Consider the following 21,416-nt stretch of genomic DNA (forward strand, 5'->3'; position numbering starts at 1 on the left):
GAGCTTCAAATGGTGTCAAATGGGTTAGTCGGTTAGTTTGTGAGCGCATTGACAATAAAGCAAGCGGCAACGCATCCAGCCAGGTTAGTTTGCCATTGCTGTCTGCTATGATTTTTGCTAGTTTGTTCTTTAAATGCCATTAGCCCGTTCCACCGCCCCATTTGATTGGGGGTGATAAACACATCCAAACTTCTGTTTGATACCCAATTGTTTGAATGTTTCTTGTGTAACCTTGGCTACAAAAGCCCTACCGTTGTCAGATGAGATAGTATCTGGAATGCCAAATCTTGGAAAGACATCTCGGCACAAGAATTTGGCTACCGTTTTATGGTCTTGATTTGCAGAGGCTACTGCCTCAATCCATCGGCTGAATCTGCATATCACTACCAAAACATATCTCATTCGTTTAACTCGATTTTCAGCTCCCATGTCTATGAAATCCATCATAAGATGTCTGAATGGCCCATCAGGGACCGGAATGTGGGCTAAAGGGGCTGTGAATGATTTCCGGACATTGTACTGTGCACATACCTCACACTCATTCAACAAACGGTCCACTGTTGCTGCCATATATGGTGACCACCAGACAGCTTTTAGTTTGTTCATAATTTGGACTCGCGAACAATGATCGGGTCCGTGGGCCCAAATGATTGCATGTCGTAATAAATTGGTGGGTAACACAAAATGTCATGACTACTGCGCCACAGCTTGTCCGCTGGCCCCTGACTGCGTGTCTCAATAGCGCCTCGTTTAACCCACATTCGTTTTCTTCTCCACTGGCCCTACTTTGAGCCACTATCAGTGCGTCAAGTGAAACCAGTGGGGCACAATCTTGGATGGTTAGCAGGGGAAACATATTTTCTCCTTGTGCTCCTTTGCGAGCTGCGTCATCTGCTAGGTTGTTACCTTGAGCTATGATGTTATTATTCTTTTGATGACCTGCACATTTAATGATGGCTACCTCAGACGGTAATTGGAGAGCTTGTAACAGTTGGGAAATCGCTTCTCCATGAGTGACAGGGGTGCCATCTGCTCTCAGGAATCCCCCTTTGTTTCCAAATGTTTGCATGTACATGACATACGCCATAAGCGTAGGCTGAGTCTGTGTAGATATTAACACGTTGATCTTTAGCTATCTGGCAAGCCATAGTTAAGGCTTTGATTTCTGCCAGTTGGGCTGAACAAGGCTGATCAATTCCTTGGGACTCCAGTAATTCAAAGGTTTCGCCATCCGTGTTTAGTTTAACTATCCCCATACCCGCATGCAATCCCGCGGCATCCCGAAAGCATGAGCCATCCACGAACAGGGTTAGATCGCATCTATGGCGTGATTATACAAATGTTCTCTGGCTCTCAAAAATTTCTCTGTCTCTGCCACACAGTTATGTGGAGTACCATCTAACGGTGTGGTCAATTTGGTGGCGGGATTCACCGTGTGACAACGTTGTATTGTTATTTCTGGAGCGGACAACACAACTTCATATCCAGTGCGTCTAGCTTGTGTTAAGACAAAACGTTGACTGGTTAGCAGGCATGTAACTGATGCGACGTGTACAACGTTACTGCATGTCCATGATTATGGATGATGCTTTTTGAAATGCAAAAGCAGCTGCTGCTAGACCCTGATAGCATGGTGGCAATCCTGTTTCAATGTTGTCAAGCTTTGTACTATAATAGGCCAATGGTTGTTTTCCTTCATTTGTTTCCTGCATTAGTACAGCACAAGCATATCCAGTTTTTTCAGTAACATACAAATGGAAAGGTTTCCCATAATCTGGGTTACCTAACGCGGGAGCAGATTGCATGTCTGTTTTTAGGGCCTCAAAAGCTCCCGTTGCCTGATCTGTCCAGACGAGGAGAGCTGCATTGCTGTTTGCCCCACTGCTCTAATGATGGCACGCAAAGGTGCAGTTTTATAGCATAATCACAAATCCACGGCCGACTGTACCCTGCCATCCCAAGGAATGAAGCATCTGTCCCACTGTTTGGGGTTTGGGAGCCTTGACTATAGCCTCCACTTGGCTTGGGGCTATACATCGCGTGGTCCCACACAACTGTCTTCCCAAGTATTCTACTTGTTGTTTGCAGAACTGCAATTTGTCCTTACTTACTTTATGACCTCCATCTGCCAATGCATGCAATACAATTAATGAATCTTTTTCACACTGTTCTTGAGTCTCTGATGCAATAAGGAGATCATCCATATATTGCACCAATGTACTGGGTATATCAAGGTGTTGTAAATCTTCAGCCAGGACTTTGTTTAAAGATGGCTGGGGACAGGTTCAGTCCCTGAGGTAGCCGTGTATACGTTAGCTGTTGTCCCAGAAATGTGAATGCAAACAAATGTTGTGAGTCTGGGTGCACAGGCACACTGAAATAGGCTGAACACAGATCGATTACTGTGTACCATTTTGCTCCAGCAGGGATGCTTGATAGTATAGTATGCGGATCAGGTACTATAGGTGCATCCATTTCTATTATTGCATTGATAGGACGCAGATCATGTACCAGCCGATACTCTTTGGTATTGTTTTTAGGGATAGGATAGATAGGAGTATTGCATGGGCTTGCAGTTTTATTAGAACTCCAGCTGCCATTAGTCCCTTAATTACTGGTTTTATGCCTTCAATAGCCTGAGGTTTTAATGGATACTGCCTTTGGTGAGGCAGTTTTGCTCCCGGTTTTACTTTTATTTTTACTGGTAAGGCTGTTTTTACTAGTCCTACATCTGTTTTGCTTTTGGACCACACCACTGGTGGTATTTGCTCTAACAATTTCTCTTGTTGGGCCGATAACACCATCTGTCCCTCTGGTCTAGGATTGAGCTCCACTTTTGAGCTATAGCCTCATCATTTACTTTTAAATTAATTTGTATAAACTGCTGGTCTTTTGACAGATGTACTTGTGGACTTTCCATGTTTTGCCATTCTTCAACTTCTGAGGCTGTCTTTACCATTGGACCTAGGTCATGGGATTCGTACTTTTCTGAGACTAAAAGGGTCACATGAGGCATGGCATTCGGCACTTGATACCATTGTTGTTCAGCTGAAGTTAGCTTGACAGAAGCTGCGGCCCCTTGGGGGCCTAAATAAATTTCTGTGGTGGTTATGTGAAACAGCCGTTGATTCATCAATGCATCCCAGCAGCATGCATAGTCAGTTTGTTCTTGTTTGGCATCGAACATCAGGGTGACATGTAAAGGTAAACTAGGTGTATATACTGCTTCATAGTGTTGTTCGGCCCAGGGCTTCCATTTTTCCCATTCCAGTTGAAGATTTGAATTTTCTGGTTGTAACTTCAGCCAGTATACCATGGGTTGCACAGGTCGGACCTTGTTTTCCATGTCCATAAGCACATAATGTTGGCGAGTGCTTCGTCAGGAAAGTGTATTGCAGTCCTTGATGGGTACACACTATCTGGGTTTGTAGCTTACATAAATGTCTCTTCCCAGCAAATTCACAGGTGTATTTTGTGAGTATAACAGGGGTGCTTCAATTGTTTTTCCTGCAATCGTTACAGGAAGTGGGCGTGTAAACGGTATTATTTGAGTCTTCCCAGAGAAGCCGATGGTCTTAATTACAGACCCAGAGAGGGGGAGATGAGCGCCCATTTTCCCCTATGCAAGAGTATGTTGCCCCTGTATCCACCATGAACGGGAAATCTCTGTTTTGTATATTAACAGTGACGGTTGGCTCTTCCTTAGGTATCATCGAAATAGCCAATGCCACCGTTTCCCCCTCTGTCTTCTCTAGGCCTCCCTATTGCCAATAGGCAGAGGGTCCAACCCAAGGTCGGGCCGGACAATTTCTCATTCGATGTCCAGGTTGTCCACAGCTCCAACACTCATTAGAGGGTTGATCCCCTATTGGGGGTGTTGGTCCCATAGGCGGTCCGCTTGACTGTTCCTGGGAGCTGAGTTCTGGAATCTGCTTCCAAATGAAGGTTGGCGAGATCCTCTTCGCCACCCTCCTCTTTGACCTTGAAAGTTCCGTGACTCTCCTCTCCACCCATGACTGTAGGTGGGTCCATTTCCGGGTGTGCCAGTGCTATGGTAGTGATAGTGATGCTCCACTGGTGCTGAGACTTCTCCTGCAGCAGTGCTCCCTGCTGCTCCTTGGGGGCTCTGTGTGGCTGTTACCACAGGTGCCTGTAAGGTGGCAGCAGTGTTTGCCGTAGGGCCTGTGCTTGCCGACTCAGAAGGAACAGGGGTCATCATTGGTGCCTGGGTCTTTGTTTTTTCTTTCTTGACTTTGGTTAGCTCTCCCAACTGCATCTGCACCAATTTTTTCGTCAGGGATTTTGCTGCATCTTCTTCTTTTTGTTTTTCTTTCTTGTAGATTTCAAGATGGTGACAAATATGCTCAGAGTATAAAGCCCAATTCATTTTTGATAGTCCCACAACTCCATCTAGGGCTTTCTGAACCTCATCTGGTAGAGCCTTTTTTACAGTTATTTTAAACAGGATTTCAGTTGCTGGAGAATGGTTCCATGCATTTCCTGTTTCCTCCGCCCGTCTCTTCTGGAATCGGTGCAGGAACTTCTTTGGGCACTCTTCAGGTGTCCACTCCTCATCATCCAATTTAGAGGGATCCAAGACCTCAGGGTACTTTCTTCTCAGTCCTTCCCACATGGAGTTTCTATAGCGATTAAAGGGGACTTCATCATGTTGATTTGTGCCCATCATTTGTGTTAGTCCAACCTTTCCTGCTAATTCTTCAGTGTCATGTTTTCCCATGACATGCATTAGCAAGGCTTTTATGTCACCTAAAGACAAGGTTACCCCTGCAGTGCCTTCTTCTAAGGCAGTTATCCATCTCCCAGCTCCTTGGGTGATGTCTGGCAGTCTGTCGGCCAGCCCCACCATGTCTGTCCAGCTCCATGGGGTATACACATGATGACCATTTCTAACCACCAATGGGCATATGAGGTCTTCGTCCTCCTCTTCTTCTGTGCGGACTCCATACTGTCTTCCAGATCGAGTGCGACTGACTGGTTCCAGGCAGTCCATCCAGTCGGTTATATTCTGTTCTAAAGCCGCTATGTCTTTGGCTACACATTGTTGTCTTTGCCTGAGTCGGGCCTCTTTTGCAGTCTCAATGATGATCTCACCAGAAATCTTTCGGGTGGGTGGCTCTATAATGTGATTCCCTTGATTGGGCGTCGATTGTTGTAATATTCTTCTTTCCTCGGCATCCCTATGTCTTTGTATTCTTTCCTTCGTTAGCCGAAGTTGCTCAGCTAGTTCTTCATTATCTCTTCTGGCCAGATCCAGTGTGTCACAGAAGCTCTTGTGCCACTCTTCGGAGCCTCTATAGCCTGTGAAGGTCCAGTCGGCTGACTTATGGTGGGAGGGGACGGTTTTCAGTGGACCTCGATGTGCAGACGGAGCCTTCAGGTCTCTCTCTTTATCCTCGTCTGCCTCCGTGTCACTGTTATTTGTGGCCCCCCCTGCTGGTCGTGGTGTGCGACCACTTACTTTCGGACTTGGAGACCTTGTATGATCCATTTGACAGACTGAGGACCTGTCTCCTTGTGGCTCTCGAGCTTTTAGTGTCAGTGTGAATTTGCCCTCCACATCCATGCCTTGGTCCTCTTCACGAGTTCCTAATACAAATTGTCCAGCTGTCTTCCCCATATCATGACGTTTATATGGGGGTGGCTCTGCTTCCCAGCTCGGTGCACTGGCTTTAGTCTCTTTGGATCTTTCCTCTGTCATTTTTTCTCTTTTCTGCTGTAGCCTCTGTGCTTCCTGCTTGAACAAGGCCAAAACTTATTTTTCTTCAGTGCGTTTTTTTGTTGTTTTTTACGTTCTTCTGCTGATCTTTAATTTCTTTTTTCTGTATTTCTACCGCAACTGCTTCACACATCACCGGATCAAATGATCCCTCCAAAGGCCATTGCCTGCCCCCATGTGACCTTTTGTGCCACTTTCTCATACATTGGTTGGCCTTAGTGCGTTTTCCTGGATATTTTCTTAGTACTAAGTCTAGCGGGGTACTTTCCCGACCTTGACCTTGAGAGTTACCCATGTAACCCTGACAAACGCTATGTGAGGTGTTTCTATGGTGTTCTGGTAGTCCCTCAGGGGCTGTCCTGATCCAGACCAATAACTTGCTGGCTGTAACACCTGTTTTGTATTTTAAACCCTTAAAAGGATTAAATTTCCAACTGCTATGCCCGTCTTCTTTTTCTTTAACTAAATATGAAAATTTAACTGTTTCCCACCGAACCTTCCTTGGGACCACAGTCAGAGTCAACCTAGGAAACAGTTCTCACCTGGATCGGTTGGTAGTGTTACTAAATGATTTAATGGTATGCTAAGTTCTTTATTAGGGTCAGCACAAAGCAGCTCCAGCCACGGGGTTAAACCCTGATGCCACAGACGTCTTATCAGCAGCTCCCAATTAATTAGAGGGAATTGTTCTTTCTTTTGCTTCAGATTGATTACCTTAGTAATCTGCCATAATTTCTGATTGATCTCTTGTTCGTCCTGCCAATGTTCTGCTCCTACCCTGTCAAAATAGGTCCTTTCCAGCCAAAAATGTGTCCTGATTCCCTGGGTTTCGATGTCTCCGTCAGTCAAGTAATGTTCTGGGAGTATTATTTCATCATCACTTAAGTCTCCCATCAATGACTGTCCCAAGCATTGATCAGTCTGTCAGCTTTTTCACTATAATCTAAGCTTTATCTCTTTTGATTTATAACCAACTTTATTTATTTAATCCTCTTACAACCCTAACACCTCCTAATGTCTTTGCTCCCGACTTTCTATTTCCCTTCTAATTAATTTTTTTTTTTTTTTTTTTTTAACTTTCTGCTTCTCGTCTTTTTCTGCTATGTTTGTTTATTAGTTTTCTCTCTTTGAAATAATATCTACCTTCTCTGTATTTACATAGCACTCTTCTCCTGTCTTTTTCTTCACTGTCTGTTTCACACTTTCCTCTCTGCCTGTCATGCACCTCCCAAGTCCTCCTGTTGGGTCTAAATACCTCCCCCTCGTACTCTTTCACATTAATCTTGTATGTCAGCCAGCCTGCAAGTTCTCACAGCTTTACACAGATTACTCTCCACTCTCCCACACACCAATCTTCAAAAGCTTTATACACAAAAATTATTAAAAACAACTTTCTATATATCTCTATCTAGACTTCTGCCACTTTTCACTCCGCGGCTTTAAACAACCTTTTTATTCACTTAACACCAATGTGTTCTGTTTAAGCATGTATCTCTTCTTCACGTTAGACGGCTTCTCCGGCGCTGTCAGCAACTTCATATATTACTTTTTTCAAGCCCTCTTTGAGCGTACAATATTTCATTTACTTCTACGCCTTACCGCGCCTCGCGTGCGTATCCTGTGCTTAATATATTATTTTCCACCAGCTCCTTTCTGAGCATACAATATTTCATTTACTTCTACGCCTTACCGCGCCTCGCGTGCGTATCCTGTGCTTAATATATTATTTTCACAAGCTCCTTTCTGAGCATACAATATTTCATTTATTTCTACGCCTTACCGCGCCTCGCGTGCGTATCCTGTGCCTTTCTGCACTTTCTTCTGCCTTTTTTTTTTTTTCACTTACTGAGCTCCTCGTGAGCTTAATATGCCTTTGCACTGAAAATATTCTCTTTTTCTTTTCTTATAAAAAAACTCATATTACTGTGTACTTAATTACTTATTCTTCTCCCACGCCCCACAAGCGTGTATTTGGTGCCTTACTGCACTATTTTCTGCTTCATTAATTCTCATGTATTCTGCACTAACTCTCTATTTTATTTTATTATTTTTTATAGTTTTCTCTTTTCTTAAAAAATGACGTCCTTTATTGAGCTCTTTTACTTACTGTCAGCTGTGCTTCTTTGCACTTTTCTCTTTAAATCTCTTTATCACGTACGGTATTTCTACTGCGCCCCCTCAGGCGCTTATCTTGTGCTTTCTCTGCACGTATTCTCTTGTTAAACTCTTTTTTCTCACTTATTTCACTTCAGTCTCTGTTAAACTCTTTAAATAACCTTGTATTACCTTGTATCTATTTGTCAGTATACTCCCCTAAATTAACCCTACAGCGCATGCTATCAGCCGGCACGTTAGTAACGAATTTCAACACCAATTATTCCCCAAGCATCCAGGTTAGTTCTCCACGCACTCTTTCCGCACCAGAGTTCATGAACATTCCTGAACTTTCACTCACATAGACATTCTTTTTCCCGGGAACACACACACCTTCTGAGCATTTTATCTACAAGGCCTGATAATTTTCAATCTTATCTTTTTTAGTCTCTTATCAATTTTCTTAGTCCAGGTTCTTTTGGGTAAGAGGCAATTAAAAAATATCACCTGTCAACTTGGGCGGAAATCCCGACTCACTCCTCCAGATCGTGCAGAAATTATAAAAGGTTTCTGCTTACCTTTTAGTCGTGATCACTGTTATTTACGGTCTGGAGGGATGAGCTGGACCGCCCCAGGCTGCCGGAATGCCCCTGGACCCTCCTGAAGCTGGCTCGCCAAGTTCTGTCGCGGCTCGTCTTTTTGGTCTTCTCAGGATGTCGTCTTTTAGCTAACACAAACTAATTGCAAGTGATATGCTAGAAAGAGGACACAACACTTTAGAATAATTCAGCCTTAAGCAAGATAAAATGCACAGAGTTTTTAAGTTATTTAAGCCTTTGACACAAAGCTTAGACAAACTGAGTCCTCTAGAGAGACTGAATATGACAACCGCGCTCGTCTATTTATTGGAGACCCGCGGGCATCGCTCCTCCTTCGACTTTTTTATTTATTTCATTCCCAAGACATGGTTTTCTATTGGAAGCGTCCTCTGGTTGAACAAGCAGGTGTTAGGCCATTATTTCAATGTGACAAACGCTCCCATTAAAACATGAAGGATTTACAACTGATTTTTTTAAAAGACCTTCAGCCACAGGTGCAGCTGGCCTGAGGCCCCCTCCGCACGTGGCCTCAGCCACACGTGCAGCTGGCCTGAGGCCCCCGCACGTGGCCTGCGGGAAAGCACCTAAAAGGCCTTGGAAAGCCCCTGACAGACTAAATGACTAATAGAGCCCTTTTTTTGGGTTGAACACCTGCTAGTTCAACCAGAGGACATACAGTTCGGATCAGGACACTTGATAGTTCATCACAGTTCAAATATGGACCTAAAAATTCTTCTACAGTAGCTTCAAGCAAAAACACTTGAAGTTGAACCCTGGTCTATAAATTGATAGTTCAACTATGCCTCAGAGTGCTGCACAAACAAATCATGTTCTACTTGATTACATATATTACATATTTACATATATTGTCTTGATGCGTGCTCTTCCTGTGAGTGCCAAAGCATCACTCAGTGACTCCCCCAGCTCTGTTCTGATTCTTCCATATTCTGCATTGATAACATGGCGCTTCTACGCTAGCCTGTTGTTCTGTTTTCTCTGCCCAGCGCATGAGTGGCAGGGCCATAAAAAATCTCTGCATCCAGTCAGTGTGGAGGTCGAGAAACAGAAACTGCAGGTCTTTGACAGAACTGGTTCCTCTCTTCGCTGCCTCAGTCTGGGTAATCAGGAATATCTGGATGTCCTAGTCTCCAATGACCGTCATCGTAAAGCTCTGCTACTCAAAGTACCAAAAGAGTACGATCTGGTGAGTCAGAATACTTATATGGGAATTAGTTAATAGTATCTACTGGCATGAAGGTTATAACAGTCTGACATTTGAATCCAATGACCTTAACCCAAATGATTGACTTCTGGCTGAATTTGCGAGACCAATTCTGGAGTCCACTTAAGTGTGTGCTGCTACCTTTGATCCAAATTACATTGAAAATCAAATTCCTGACCTTTACCAAAATTAATTCCTTAACCGTCTGAGGTCCAAGGGCATTTTCTTGATTTTACCATACATCAGGGCTCCTTCACACATAACACGATTGAAGCCGACTAGCGCACGAAGGAGGACTTTGCATGCTATTCGTTAAAAATCGGAGCTGCCTCCAACGCCTCGTACACCTGTCGCTACAACTATTCGCACACACCAGCGGCCGAAAGACAGAGAGCCCTGTGAGAGCCCATTTGTTCCCTCTTGCGGCAGGTGTCGGCCAAATTCCAGGTGACACACAGGAACATCCAACACCGCTCGCTTAATACTCAGAAAATGTGTGGCCATTTGAGCTGTTAGCATGAAAACAGTGAGAAAGATGAATACTTTCGAGCTGGATGTGAAATTTGTCTAAGTGCCCCCACGAGTGTGGCGTTGCAAAAAGGCAACACACATGCACCGTGCGGGTTTATCACGCGTGTTGCGGCCCGCCCCCATCCGCAACACATGTGGCATGTGTGGGGGGCACTTGCATGAACTGCTGATATGGATGTACTGATGGGGACTGGCCAGCCACGTCAGAGCGCACACAGCACAGCCACCTCCTAGCTGCTGACCAGAGATGCACTGACTACTGCAAATGACGGCACACGACATGTCACATTAAAAACACAGCGACCACATCCAAGACAGGTATATTAATAAGTACTATACTACATAGATACACAATTACATGAAAGTAAAAAAGTAAAGTCCCTTTGGCTGCTCCCTTGTTTGCACTCGGGGTCGCCACAGAAAATCCAAGGTGGGTCTGCATGTTGAATTGGCACAGGTTTTACGCCGGATGCCCTTTCTGACGCAACTCCACATTACATGGAGAAATGTGGCAGGGGTAGGATTTGAACCCGGAACCTTCTGCACTGAAACCAAGTGCATTAACCATTTGGCCACCACCCCTGCAGATACACAATTACATAACAAATTAAAAAAGATCACGTAACACAGACACAGAGTGACACGTTGGTGTGTACACTGGACAGACAGGGGGTGTGGCCACAGACAGCAGCAGCTGTTGAGATCTCCGGTTCTGGACGTCCCAGCTCGGGAACACGTACCGTGTTTTGACGGACTTGACCTAACAACTGTCCACTGTGACGCGCATGTATATGCTTGCTGTCCTCACGTGGACATACATGCAGTGAGCGAGTACACGACATGCACATTGACAGGCTGCCCCAGGTGAAATGGACCGTCAGATCATGACATGCAGCGGCCGATCTAAAGTATTTTCAGGTCAACAGGGGACAGTTCTTTTAGAGTTTGAGCATTTATCAGCATGTTTCATTGATGATCTCCCACCAACAGATGTTACAGGTAGAAGTGCAGCCTCTCACAGGGATAGAGAGGGGGCATCCCCATGTGACATTCTCTGGCCTCTAGAATTGGCTGTGAATCAAATATCATCTAGAGGAGAAATGGATGCTACAGTTGAGAATTTTTAGTTTAAGGAAGTGGTTGAACAAAGTCTGTGACATTCTGTTGCTGATCTATTAATAGAAATAAGGTCAAAAACAGACTTGGACGTGCATGTCCAGCAACCCCAGAGGGTTAGAGCAATTTCAAGGTTAGCCTTTACTGACATATCGTGTGGTATAAAACTGCAAGGAGGAGTAGGTCAGCTGACATGATCTTGGCCCCAGTGATTGATCTTTGGCAAATTTTACCTTGACTGAGTAATTCTGCCTGTATATGTGTGCTGTTTTTTTTTGGTGCAAATCATAGTGGAAAAACTTCAATTTCAACCTTTCACCCAGTGACCATTGACTCCAATAACTGACCTCAATTTGATCTCACCTGGGCAATGCCAGAACTCAGATCTATGTATCAAGTTTGGTGGACAGAGTAAAAAATTAAAATTTTGATGTTTTGATTCTTTGCCAAAAGAAACCATTTAAGTGCAGTTCTGGGGTTGACTGTCATCCACATTTCAGTTTTGGTGGAAATCAGCCAACGGACCTGGGAGCAGTAAAGGAAAAAACAGGCAGTGTTTATCAAATTATGACCTGCAGTTGAATTCTGTGCATATGAGAACGTGCTTGTTTGCAACATTTGCATCTTATTTGTTCCTGTTTTACCTTCTGATGCCTTCTGTTTGCACACCCAGGTGTTGTTTTTTGATGATGAGAGCAAACGTACAGCATTTGTCAAGCAGCTGCAGCCAGAACTGGCAGACATCAGGCAGGAGATTAGAGTGAAGGAGATGAGAGAGCGGGAGCTGCTGAAGGAGGCTTTAACCAAAGAACAGAGAGCTCAGATTGTGGAGACTTTCATCAGAAATGCTTTCTCTAAGGTACAGTCAACCGTGGGCACGTTTACCTCATCCTGTCCTCTTACAGTAGCCGTGGCTTCAGCCTCGCCCACACAATGTCGTCAAATGTGTTCGAGGTCAAATTAGATTCAGCCTCAAGCCAGAAGAACTAATTGTTGCTTTTGACGGTGACCTCATCCATGTCCTCAGCTGACGTTGGCGATATTAGTAATGACACTACGGTCACATACAGTGATGCTATTTCTCTGCTGCACAGGTCTTGGAGATAGAGAAGTGTGACGCTGGGGATTTGAGTGGCGTTTCCCACAAGAAGGCGATGGAGGTTCTCCAGTGTGAGTTGACAGCGTCAGAGTTTGCTAACGCTCTGGGGCTTAAACGCAACTCCTTATTTGTGGACTCCATGTTCACACTAGCTGATAAAGATGGCAATGGTTACCTCTCCTTCCAAGAGTTCCTTGATGTGATGGTCATCTTCATGAAAGGTAAAAGCCATTACTTTTTAAAGGTGTCTACTCTAGTTTCAGACATTTCAACAAAACTGAGCACTGCCCTTACCAAAAAATAGTACTGATAAGTATCTAAAAAGTAAACTAGAAGTATACTTGAAACATACTTGCATATGCTACTTTTTGGTAAGGGCTGACAAGGATCCTGCCAACACAGACAATCCAAACTTAGCTACACTAGCTATAATTTTCACCAATCTAACACAAGATTTATAATTCACATAATGACTTACAATACACATGTGGATAATGCACATTTTCAGAAACGTGTCACCATGCACAGTTGGGTCCATGAGTATTTGGACAGTGACAGTTTCTAACATTTTTCCTTTGTATATCACCACAATGGAGCTGAAATTAAACAGTCAAGATGTACTTAATGTCGATTTTCAGCTTTAATTCAAAGGATTTAACAAAAAAATTCACATATCACAATACCCAGTTAGGAATTGCAGCCATTTTTATAAACAGTCTCCCCATTTAAAGAACCCATACATAACTGGACCAACAGAATTATTGTTAACACAGCTCATCGTTTTTACAACCAGTATCCTTTAGAAAAGTCAGGAGATGGATACATAAACATTTCCTAGTCAGTGAATATGTGTTGGATTTTATTTACACCACTCAGTAAGAAATAGAAACAGTATGGTACTCTATGGTAGAGCTGTTTGCAGTAGTCAGTATTCAAAAACTGAAAGTGAGCATGGAAAAAGGAGACGACTGAGGGAAGCCACCAAGACACCTATGAGAATTGTCAGTGAGTTACACTGTAGGCTTCTCTGGCTCTGACTGGAGAAATGGTTTTTAGTGTAACTTCATGGTGAAGTGGAACAGAAAAGGCTTTTCTTAAAAGGAAGACATGAAATTTCACCCACACTGTAAACCCAAACAAGTTATCACAACTCAAAAATACTGAGGTAATCAGTTGCCACAATAATTTTGAGTTCATAAACTTAAAGTAAATTGTTCCCAGAACTTAAAGGTTTTGATTATATGCTATTTGTACCAAGTGTTCGTAAATGTAAGTCCCTTCAGCTGCTCCCTTGCTTTTTACTCAGTATCACCACAGCAGGTCTGATGTGGATCTGCATGTTGAGCTGACACAAGTTTTATACCAGATGCCCTTCCTGATGCAACTCCACTTTACATAAACAAATGTGGCAGGGGTGGGATTTGAACCAGGAACCTTCTACACCAAACCTAAGCACACTAACCACATGGGCACCACTCCTAAAGTATTCACTAAGCCACCTCAAATATTTTCATATATAATTACTTAATTCTTTTAAGTTGTGCTTGAGTTATACATTGAAATTTTGCTTACTTAATATACAATTAGTTCAAGTCAAACAAAAATTTAATTTACTCAAAAAGCAAGACAAACTTGAAATATTTAAGTAAGTCAAACATTTTCTTAAAACGTTGAGTTTACACTACTTAATCTTTTTCATTAATTTGAACATTCGGGTTTACAGTGCAGTTTGCCAGAGGATACATGGAATATTTCAGCCAAGATTTCATGTTTTCTTGAAAATGAAAATCCTTTTCTGTTCCACTCCATTATGAAGCAGTGACTGGTGGTTCAACAGACAAAAGTTGTGCGATGCACAGTTTCTCCAGTCATAGCCACAAAAGTCTGTAACTCTTTGAGAGTTGTTGTAGGTGCTTTCTTGTTTTGGATTATTTTAGATTAGACAGAACTTTATTGATCCCTTGGGAAGACTCCCTTAGGTAAATTGAGGTTCCAGCAGCGTTGTATAGTAGCACACAGGGTAAGAAGCACACAGAGTATAAAAAGTGAAAGTAAAAAAGAAAAATAGTTTGCAAATATAAATATAAATACACAATATAAATACCAGACATACTGATCTATACTGGTTTACTGGCGACTACTGTTCCTCTCCTTCCCATCTTCTTCCTCCCCCTGAGTGATGAGTTGGACAGTCTGATAGCCTGAGGGACAAAGGAGTTTTTCAGTCTGTTGGTCCTGCACTTGGGAAGGAGCAGTCTGTGGCTGAAGAGGCTCCTCTGGTTGCTGATGACGGTTTGCAGAGGGTGACTGGCATCGTCCATAATGTCCAGGAGTTTGTCCAGTGAGAGTGCACCATGGAGCCAGCCCGCCTGATCAGTTTGTCCAGCCTGAATGTGTCCTCCTTGGATGTGCTGCCCCCAGCACACCACAGTGGCTACTACAGACTGGTAGAACATCCACAGGAGTTTCCTGCAGATGTTAAACAACCTCACCCTCCTCAGAAAGTCCAGCCTGCTCTGTCCCTTCCTGTACAGGTGGTTGGTGTGGGTTGTCCAGTCCAGTCAGAGCCAGAGGTACTTGTAGGAATCCACAGCACTCCACCTCACCTTCCTCAATCAGAATTGGTTGTGGACTTGGTCTTTGACTTCCTAAAGTCAATGAACAGCTCCTTTGTCTTTGAGGTGTTGAGCTGTAGATGGTTCGTGTGGCTCCAGGCAGCAAAGTCCTTCACTTGGCTCCTGTACTCCTCCTCTGTCATCTGTCTTCCCTAATTAGTAGTCTCCTTCTTGCACAGTCACAGATTTCCCATACATTACCCTACTGTTTGTATTTCTCAATGACTGATGTAAAGGTTAGCCCAAGACAAATATTCAGTGGCTTGGAAATGTTCAGGGGTTCATCTCTTGAGGTGTCTAAAGAAAACTACCTGTAAAAGTGATAATTTGTATTAAAGATTAGCTGTCAACAACCTGATACTCTGGAGGCCCACTGATGGTCAGGCAACAAGAGGAGGACAACACCTAACCCATGTTGACCAGTGGAAGAGAAACACTAGTTTAAGTAGCACTGAAAACATCAGTGCCTGCATGCTGGTTTGGGAAGTCTGGAGCATCATGGCCCATGGAAACTTGACATAGTAGTATTGAAAATGATTTTATTTATTTTGTCCTATTTTTGTAGGCTCTGAAAATTGGGGCATTATATATACAAGCCCAGTAATTCCTGAAAGGTTAATGTTTTTTAAACCCTTCGGATTGAAGCTAAAGGTGTAGACTACAAGCACATCTTGACTGCCAGAGGTGGCAGAATTTATCCATCAACCTGACATTGAAAACAATGGAAAGTCCAGTTTACTGTCTGCTGCTTATAACCAGCGTGAATGCAGCATTCCACCTGTGATCAGTGCTGGTATTTGTACACACAGAGAGACTGTCGAGCATTAATATTAGCATATTAACTGCCAGACATGCTCCACAGTTTAAAAATAAATAACTAAACAAGAAAAAATAAATAAATAACTAAACAAGACTGTTTCATTTGAAATCTATTGTGGGAGTGCATAGAGGCAAAATGTGAAAACCAGCCAGTGTCCAAATACTTATAGACCTGACTGTAAATACAGAAAAATGTAGGGGAAACCGGGGCATGGTGAATCATGGGGCACAGTGAATCAGTAGCTATATCTGCAAAACTACATATATATTTGCAGCAGTTATGCCATATTTTTATGCATAAAGACCTCGCCCTTATAAATTAGTGTTTTGTTTTTGGATACATTAAAGGTAAAAAGTGGCAAGTGATGTCAGTTTTTTCCTATCAAAAGTAAATTTTGTGGATGTCAGTGTCTTTGTATTTTGTATTTATTTCTCACAACAGAGGAAAGGTGGTCCCCCAAAAAATTATTAGTTAGAAGACTACCCCATCCAACTGATGAGCATGTGTTATGTCTTCTCCAGACTATCACCTATTTGATAACATGTTGTGATTCATATGTGTCACATTCAGTGACACATATGAATCACAGTGAATCAGTCTAGAAAGTGATTTAAGCCCTATTATCAAGTGGATGACAAATATTACTTGTTGAAGCTTATACATTTATTTTTCCATGAATTATTTCTAGAATTTGTGTATATAAACAACTGTTTTCACGTTTGAACAGAAATTATGACAGTTGTATTTATAATAGTTTCTAAAGGACTTATATCACTATATAAGACACTCACACATTACATAGCTGGTTTGCTGGATTATAGTTTGTATATGCATCAGCATATATTTAATAATTTTGAAGAAATCTTGTATAATCATGTGTTTTTTCATTATATTGTAAGTTGATTCACTGTGCCCTATGAATTAGTGTCCAGGGCACAGTGAATCAAAAATTTTAAAATTGATTTTAAACACCTGTAAATTACGAGGTCTATTAGAAAAGTATCCGACCTTATTATTTTTTTCAAAAACCATATGGATTTGAATCACGTGTGATTACATCAGACATGCTTGAACCCTCGTGGGCATGCGAGAGTTTTTTCACGCCTGTCGGTTACGTCATTCGCCTGTGGGCAGTCTTTGAGTGAGGAGTGGCCCACCCTCTCATCTTTTTTTTTCATTGTTTAGGAATGGCTCAGAGACTGCTGCTTTGTTTGATCAAATTTTTTTCAAAACTGTAAGGCACAACTGAGTGGACACCATTCGATAAATTCAGCTGGTTTTCGGTAAACATTTTAACGGCTGATGAGAGATTTTGGTCTGGTAGTGTCGCTTTAAGGACGGCCCACGGCGCCTGACGGCGATCTGCGCTTCGAGGCGGCAGCGCCTCGCCGTTTCAAGTTGAAAACTTCCACATTTCAGGCTCTGTTGACCCAGGAAGTCGTCAGAGAACAGAGAACTTTCAGAAGAAGTCGGCATGAGGAGTTTATTCGGACATTCCATTGTTAACGGACATTTTGTAATGAAAGAACGTGCGGGCAGAGTCGCATGTCGGGCCGGACCCGACCGCGGGGGGTCGCGACAGGAAAAACACCTCCGTTGGAAACCTTAACGGGCAAGTTGGAACATGCCCAAGCTGTTAAACAATTTCTCAGTTACTCACTTGTTGAAAGCCATCAAAAGCCGCCTGAATTTTACAAATGGTTTTCAACACGGTGGTGTTTTTCCTGTCGCGGCGCACACAGATTCGCCGAGTCGTCACGGAAACGACCTTAAACAGTGGAATGTCCGCATAAAGTCCTCATGCTGGCCTCTTCTGAATCTTCTCTGTTCTCTCACGACGTCCTGGGTGAATTAAGCCTTAAATTAGGATGTTTTCAGGTCGAAACAGGCCGACGACGGCGCCTGGAAGCACTGCGCGACGTCCCGCTCTGTGGGAAGTCCTTACAGCGACAGAAACACCCCATAATCTCTCACAGCCGTTAAACTTTTCAGCAAAAACAAGCTTAATTTCTCGAATAGTATCCACTCAGATATTCCTCACAGGTCCAGAAAAAATTTTGATAAAGCAATGCGCGCCGTCTGGAACAGCATGTGAAACAAAGGAATTCAGCCGAGAGGGCGGGACCACATCTCACTCAAGGCCTGCCCACAGGGAAATGACGTCACCGACACGCGTGAAAAAACTCACGCATGCGCACGAGGGTTCAAGCATGATTGGTGTAATCGCACGTCATTCAAATCCATATAGTTTTTTTGAAAAATAAAAAGGTAGGATACTTTTCTGATAGACCTCGTACACTTGGGGAGACATAAATAACACAGCCTTATAAACAATAACTTGCTGTATGAAATCAACAATACAATGACCTAAACCTATGCATCATGTGCCACAAAACAACATTTCTGATCCACTGTGCCCCGGTTTCCCCGAGTGACTTCACATGATCAACAACATGAATTGCTCATTAAAGATTAAAGATTGATGATTAAAGATTAACACCACTAAATCAGTGTCGTCAATCATTACCCAGGGTCTCCTGAGGAAAAATCTCAACTGATGTTCTCCATGCACGACATCGGCAGAAATGGCTTCTTATCCAGAGAAGAATTTTCCAGGATGCTCAGGTCTGCTCAGTCGTTGATGTGTGTTTCATGGCTGCACTCATTGTTTTTGTGTGTCTGATGGTGCTTTGTCCATCAGGTCATTCATTGAAATCTCCAACGGCGCTTTGTCAAAGACACAGGTGGATGAGGGCATCAAGGTCATGATGCAGGCCGCTGGCTTTAACGAAAAAGAGAAAATCACATGGCAGGACTTCCACTTCCTCCTGCGGGACCATGAGAAGGAACTGCAGTTTGCACAACTCAATGTCAAAGGTTGAAGAAGAAGAAATTCTATAATTTTGTAGTGTTTTTCTACTTTTTTCTGATGCACTCTGCATTTCTGCAGGGATGGAGAAACAGGGAAGACAGACGCTGAGTCGGGACCTGAGAGTGTCCTTCATCTGTCCTGCAGATGGGTAAGACAACAGAACGCAACCTCCAGATCACACAAGTAACAACGGATGCAGTCAGCACAGACAAAAATAATGGCTGCAGCTTTTCAGACAGACAGTGTGGTGTGATCGTTGTTTCCTCGCTCATAAACTCATTGACATTTTGTTGGCAGCAACGAGAAGGCGGACAGCCAGGACATACGCCGGCGGAAAAAGTAAGCTTCATCTCTCTAAACCTGTAAATGACTTTATGACTGAACTCTGCCACTCAAACCAATTCCAATTTCCAATTCCACAAAATTTTACCTTGGAAAAAATTTTCAAGGTCAAAGTCCTGTTAGAAGTGTCTTTTCATAAGATAAATCAGATGCAATCAAATGTCAGCATGTATTTAGTTCGTGCACTTGAATCAGAGTTTTTTTTGTGGTCTTGTCAGGGTTTTTTTCACATTGTCATTGCTTTTTGGCACTTGTTTTTCAAATAATAACTGGAAGATAGACAAACAGGCATAAAATTGGAAGCTCCATCCAATTTTGGTGGTGTACGTAAATCTATAACAGAAAAATGAGAGTGACTGAGACACTTTTAATTGAGATATAATGCAAAATGTACACCAAATGGGCTTGTCAATATTAAATTCAAGTGTCCACAAAATCCACAATCCGGATCAGATCCAGATCAAACTTTGTCATGTGATAGTGAGTGTCAGTCTGCACCTCACTTCCAAATATGAGAGTGATTGGGGCATGTTTGATTAAGATATAATGTTAAATATACATTAAATGGGGCTTTCAGTGTTAAATTTAAATGGCCACAAAATCCTCAATATGGATCAGATCCAGAGTAGGATAGTATCCTTCCGGATACCATCCTACATAATGTCAAATATGAAAAAAAATTATTTTATCAATTTTTGAAAATTCATTCAATGTTAAAGCTAGAGATTTTTCCAAGATTCTTCCTGACTTTGAGCTTTGACCTATGACTTTGAAAACTGAATTTGAAGAAATTGAAATTCTTACTTATCAGAATATGAATCATCGCTAAAAATTTCATAATGATATTTAAAAAATATAATTATATCCAGGCTGTTCACAAACAGTCAGACAAACAAACAAACAAACAGGGGCAAAAACATAACCTCCTCCAACTTTGTTGGCAAAGGTAACAAGTTAACAATAAGGAAAAGATGTCTAATAGTTTGATGAAAGAACACCTGAACTGATGAGAATATCAGAGCCTGAACAGTGTGGGAGTCTGTGGTCACCTTTTGTCCCTTGAGTCTTGTTCATGAACAATCATATTGTCAACTTCTTTTTAGCAACAGTGTGCCAGATTTTGGTGAAAACTGGTGATAACATCTATCTGTGATGGAGATCAGACTCTGTACAGAAGAAGAGCATGATCCCCCCATCTAATGGATTTGAGTAGTTTCAGGTTGGGTGTCCAAACCCCAAAGGTTTACGTGAAGCCCAAACGTGAGCAGTACATAAGGAACCCGGTCCAACAGAAAATCCAGCAGTTCAAACGTTTCATTGAGAATTACCGCCGTCACATCGTCTGCTTCCTCGTCGTGTATGGGATCGTTGCAGGCGTCGCTCTTGAGAGATGTTACCGTGAGTAAAATGATTTATTACACACTTGTTACTTACCTTCCAGTGTTTTTTTTTTGGGAGTCTCCACTGATCAAAGCCATTGTGTTCAGACTACGGTCTGCAGGCAGAAGCCACAGGTGTTCCTGAGACTTCAGCGGTGGGCATCATTGTGTCCCGTGGTTCGGCAGCCGCCATCTCCTTTCTCTTTCCGTACATGCTCCTCACAGTGTGCCGCAACCTCATCACGCTTTGCAGAGAGACTTTCCTCAACCGATACATCCCCTTTGACGCTGCCATTGACTTTCATCGCTTCATGGCCATGACCGCCATCATCCTTACTGGTCTGTAGCGTAATCAGAACAATTATCGGATTGTAGCTTTTGAGTCATTGCTCCTTTACCTGGTTATCTTTCATTCTTTGATCATTTCTCTTTCTGTAATTCTTGTAGTCGTTCATAGTTTGGGCCATGTGGTCAACATTTACGTCTTCTCCGTCAGTGACCTTGGCATCCTGTCGTGCCTGTTCCCGAAGGTCTTACCAAACAATGGGTAATATTTGCAATACCTGCCGTATTTTAGTAGAACCTTGTCACTGGTCAGTTTGGAATGTTTTTCTCCACATTAGCTGACATCATCTTTTCATTTTTTAGGTCTGAACTTCCTCCAAAATGGTCGTTTTGGTTTTTTCAAACTGTTCCAGGTATGCCAGTAGAATGAATGCTTTATAGACTTCACAAATTCTTGAAAAACAAATAGTTATATTTTTAATAATCTAACATAATTCCACTTTGTTTGTTTTTTAGGAATGACGGGTGTTTTGCTTCTCTTTACTTTTTCATTCATATATGTTTTTGCCTCTCATTATTTCCGTCGTATCAGTTTTCGTGCATTTTGGCTGACGCATTACCTCTACGTTGTTGTGTATATTCTAGTGAGTATTTTTCAAAGGCACTCTGTGTTCGGTTGGCTTTTCAGAATGATCAACCACACTG

General features: G+C 42.7%; 1 protein-coding gene across 1 annotated transcript in view; it reads left to right on the plus strand.

The window, feature by feature from the left end:
* Positions 1 to 21,416, plus strand: part of duox (dual oxidase) — a 78,489-nt gene that overhangs the window by 48,727 nt on the left and 8,346 nt on the right. The window contains 12 exon segments of the mRNA XM_034176216.1: positions 9,435 to 9,634; positions 11,973 to 12,158; positions 12,394 to 12,619; positions 18,365 to 18,458; positions 18,535 to 18,710; positions 18,784 to 18,853; positions 19,003 to 19,044; positions 20,267 to 20,445; positions 20,535 to 20,765; positions 20,874 to 20,973; positions 21,075 to 21,124; positions 21,228 to 21,355. Coding sequence (XP_034032107.1) covers positions 9,435 to 9,634; positions 11,973 to 12,158; positions 12,394 to 12,619; positions 18,365 to 18,458; positions 18,535 to 18,710; positions 18,784 to 18,853; positions 19,003 to 19,044; positions 20,267 to 20,445; positions 20,535 to 20,765; positions 20,874 to 20,973; positions 21,075 to 21,124; positions 21,228 to 21,355 — 1,682 coding nt within the window.

The sequence above is a fragment of the Thalassophryne amazonica genome, chromosome 8 (genome assembly GCF_902500255.1).
Source record: "Thalassophryne amazonica chromosome 8, fThaAma1.1, whole genome shotgun sequence".
Lineage (NCBI taxonomy): Eukaryota > Metazoa > Chordata > Actinopteri > Batrachoidiformes > Batrachoididae > Thalassophryne > Thalassophryne amazonica.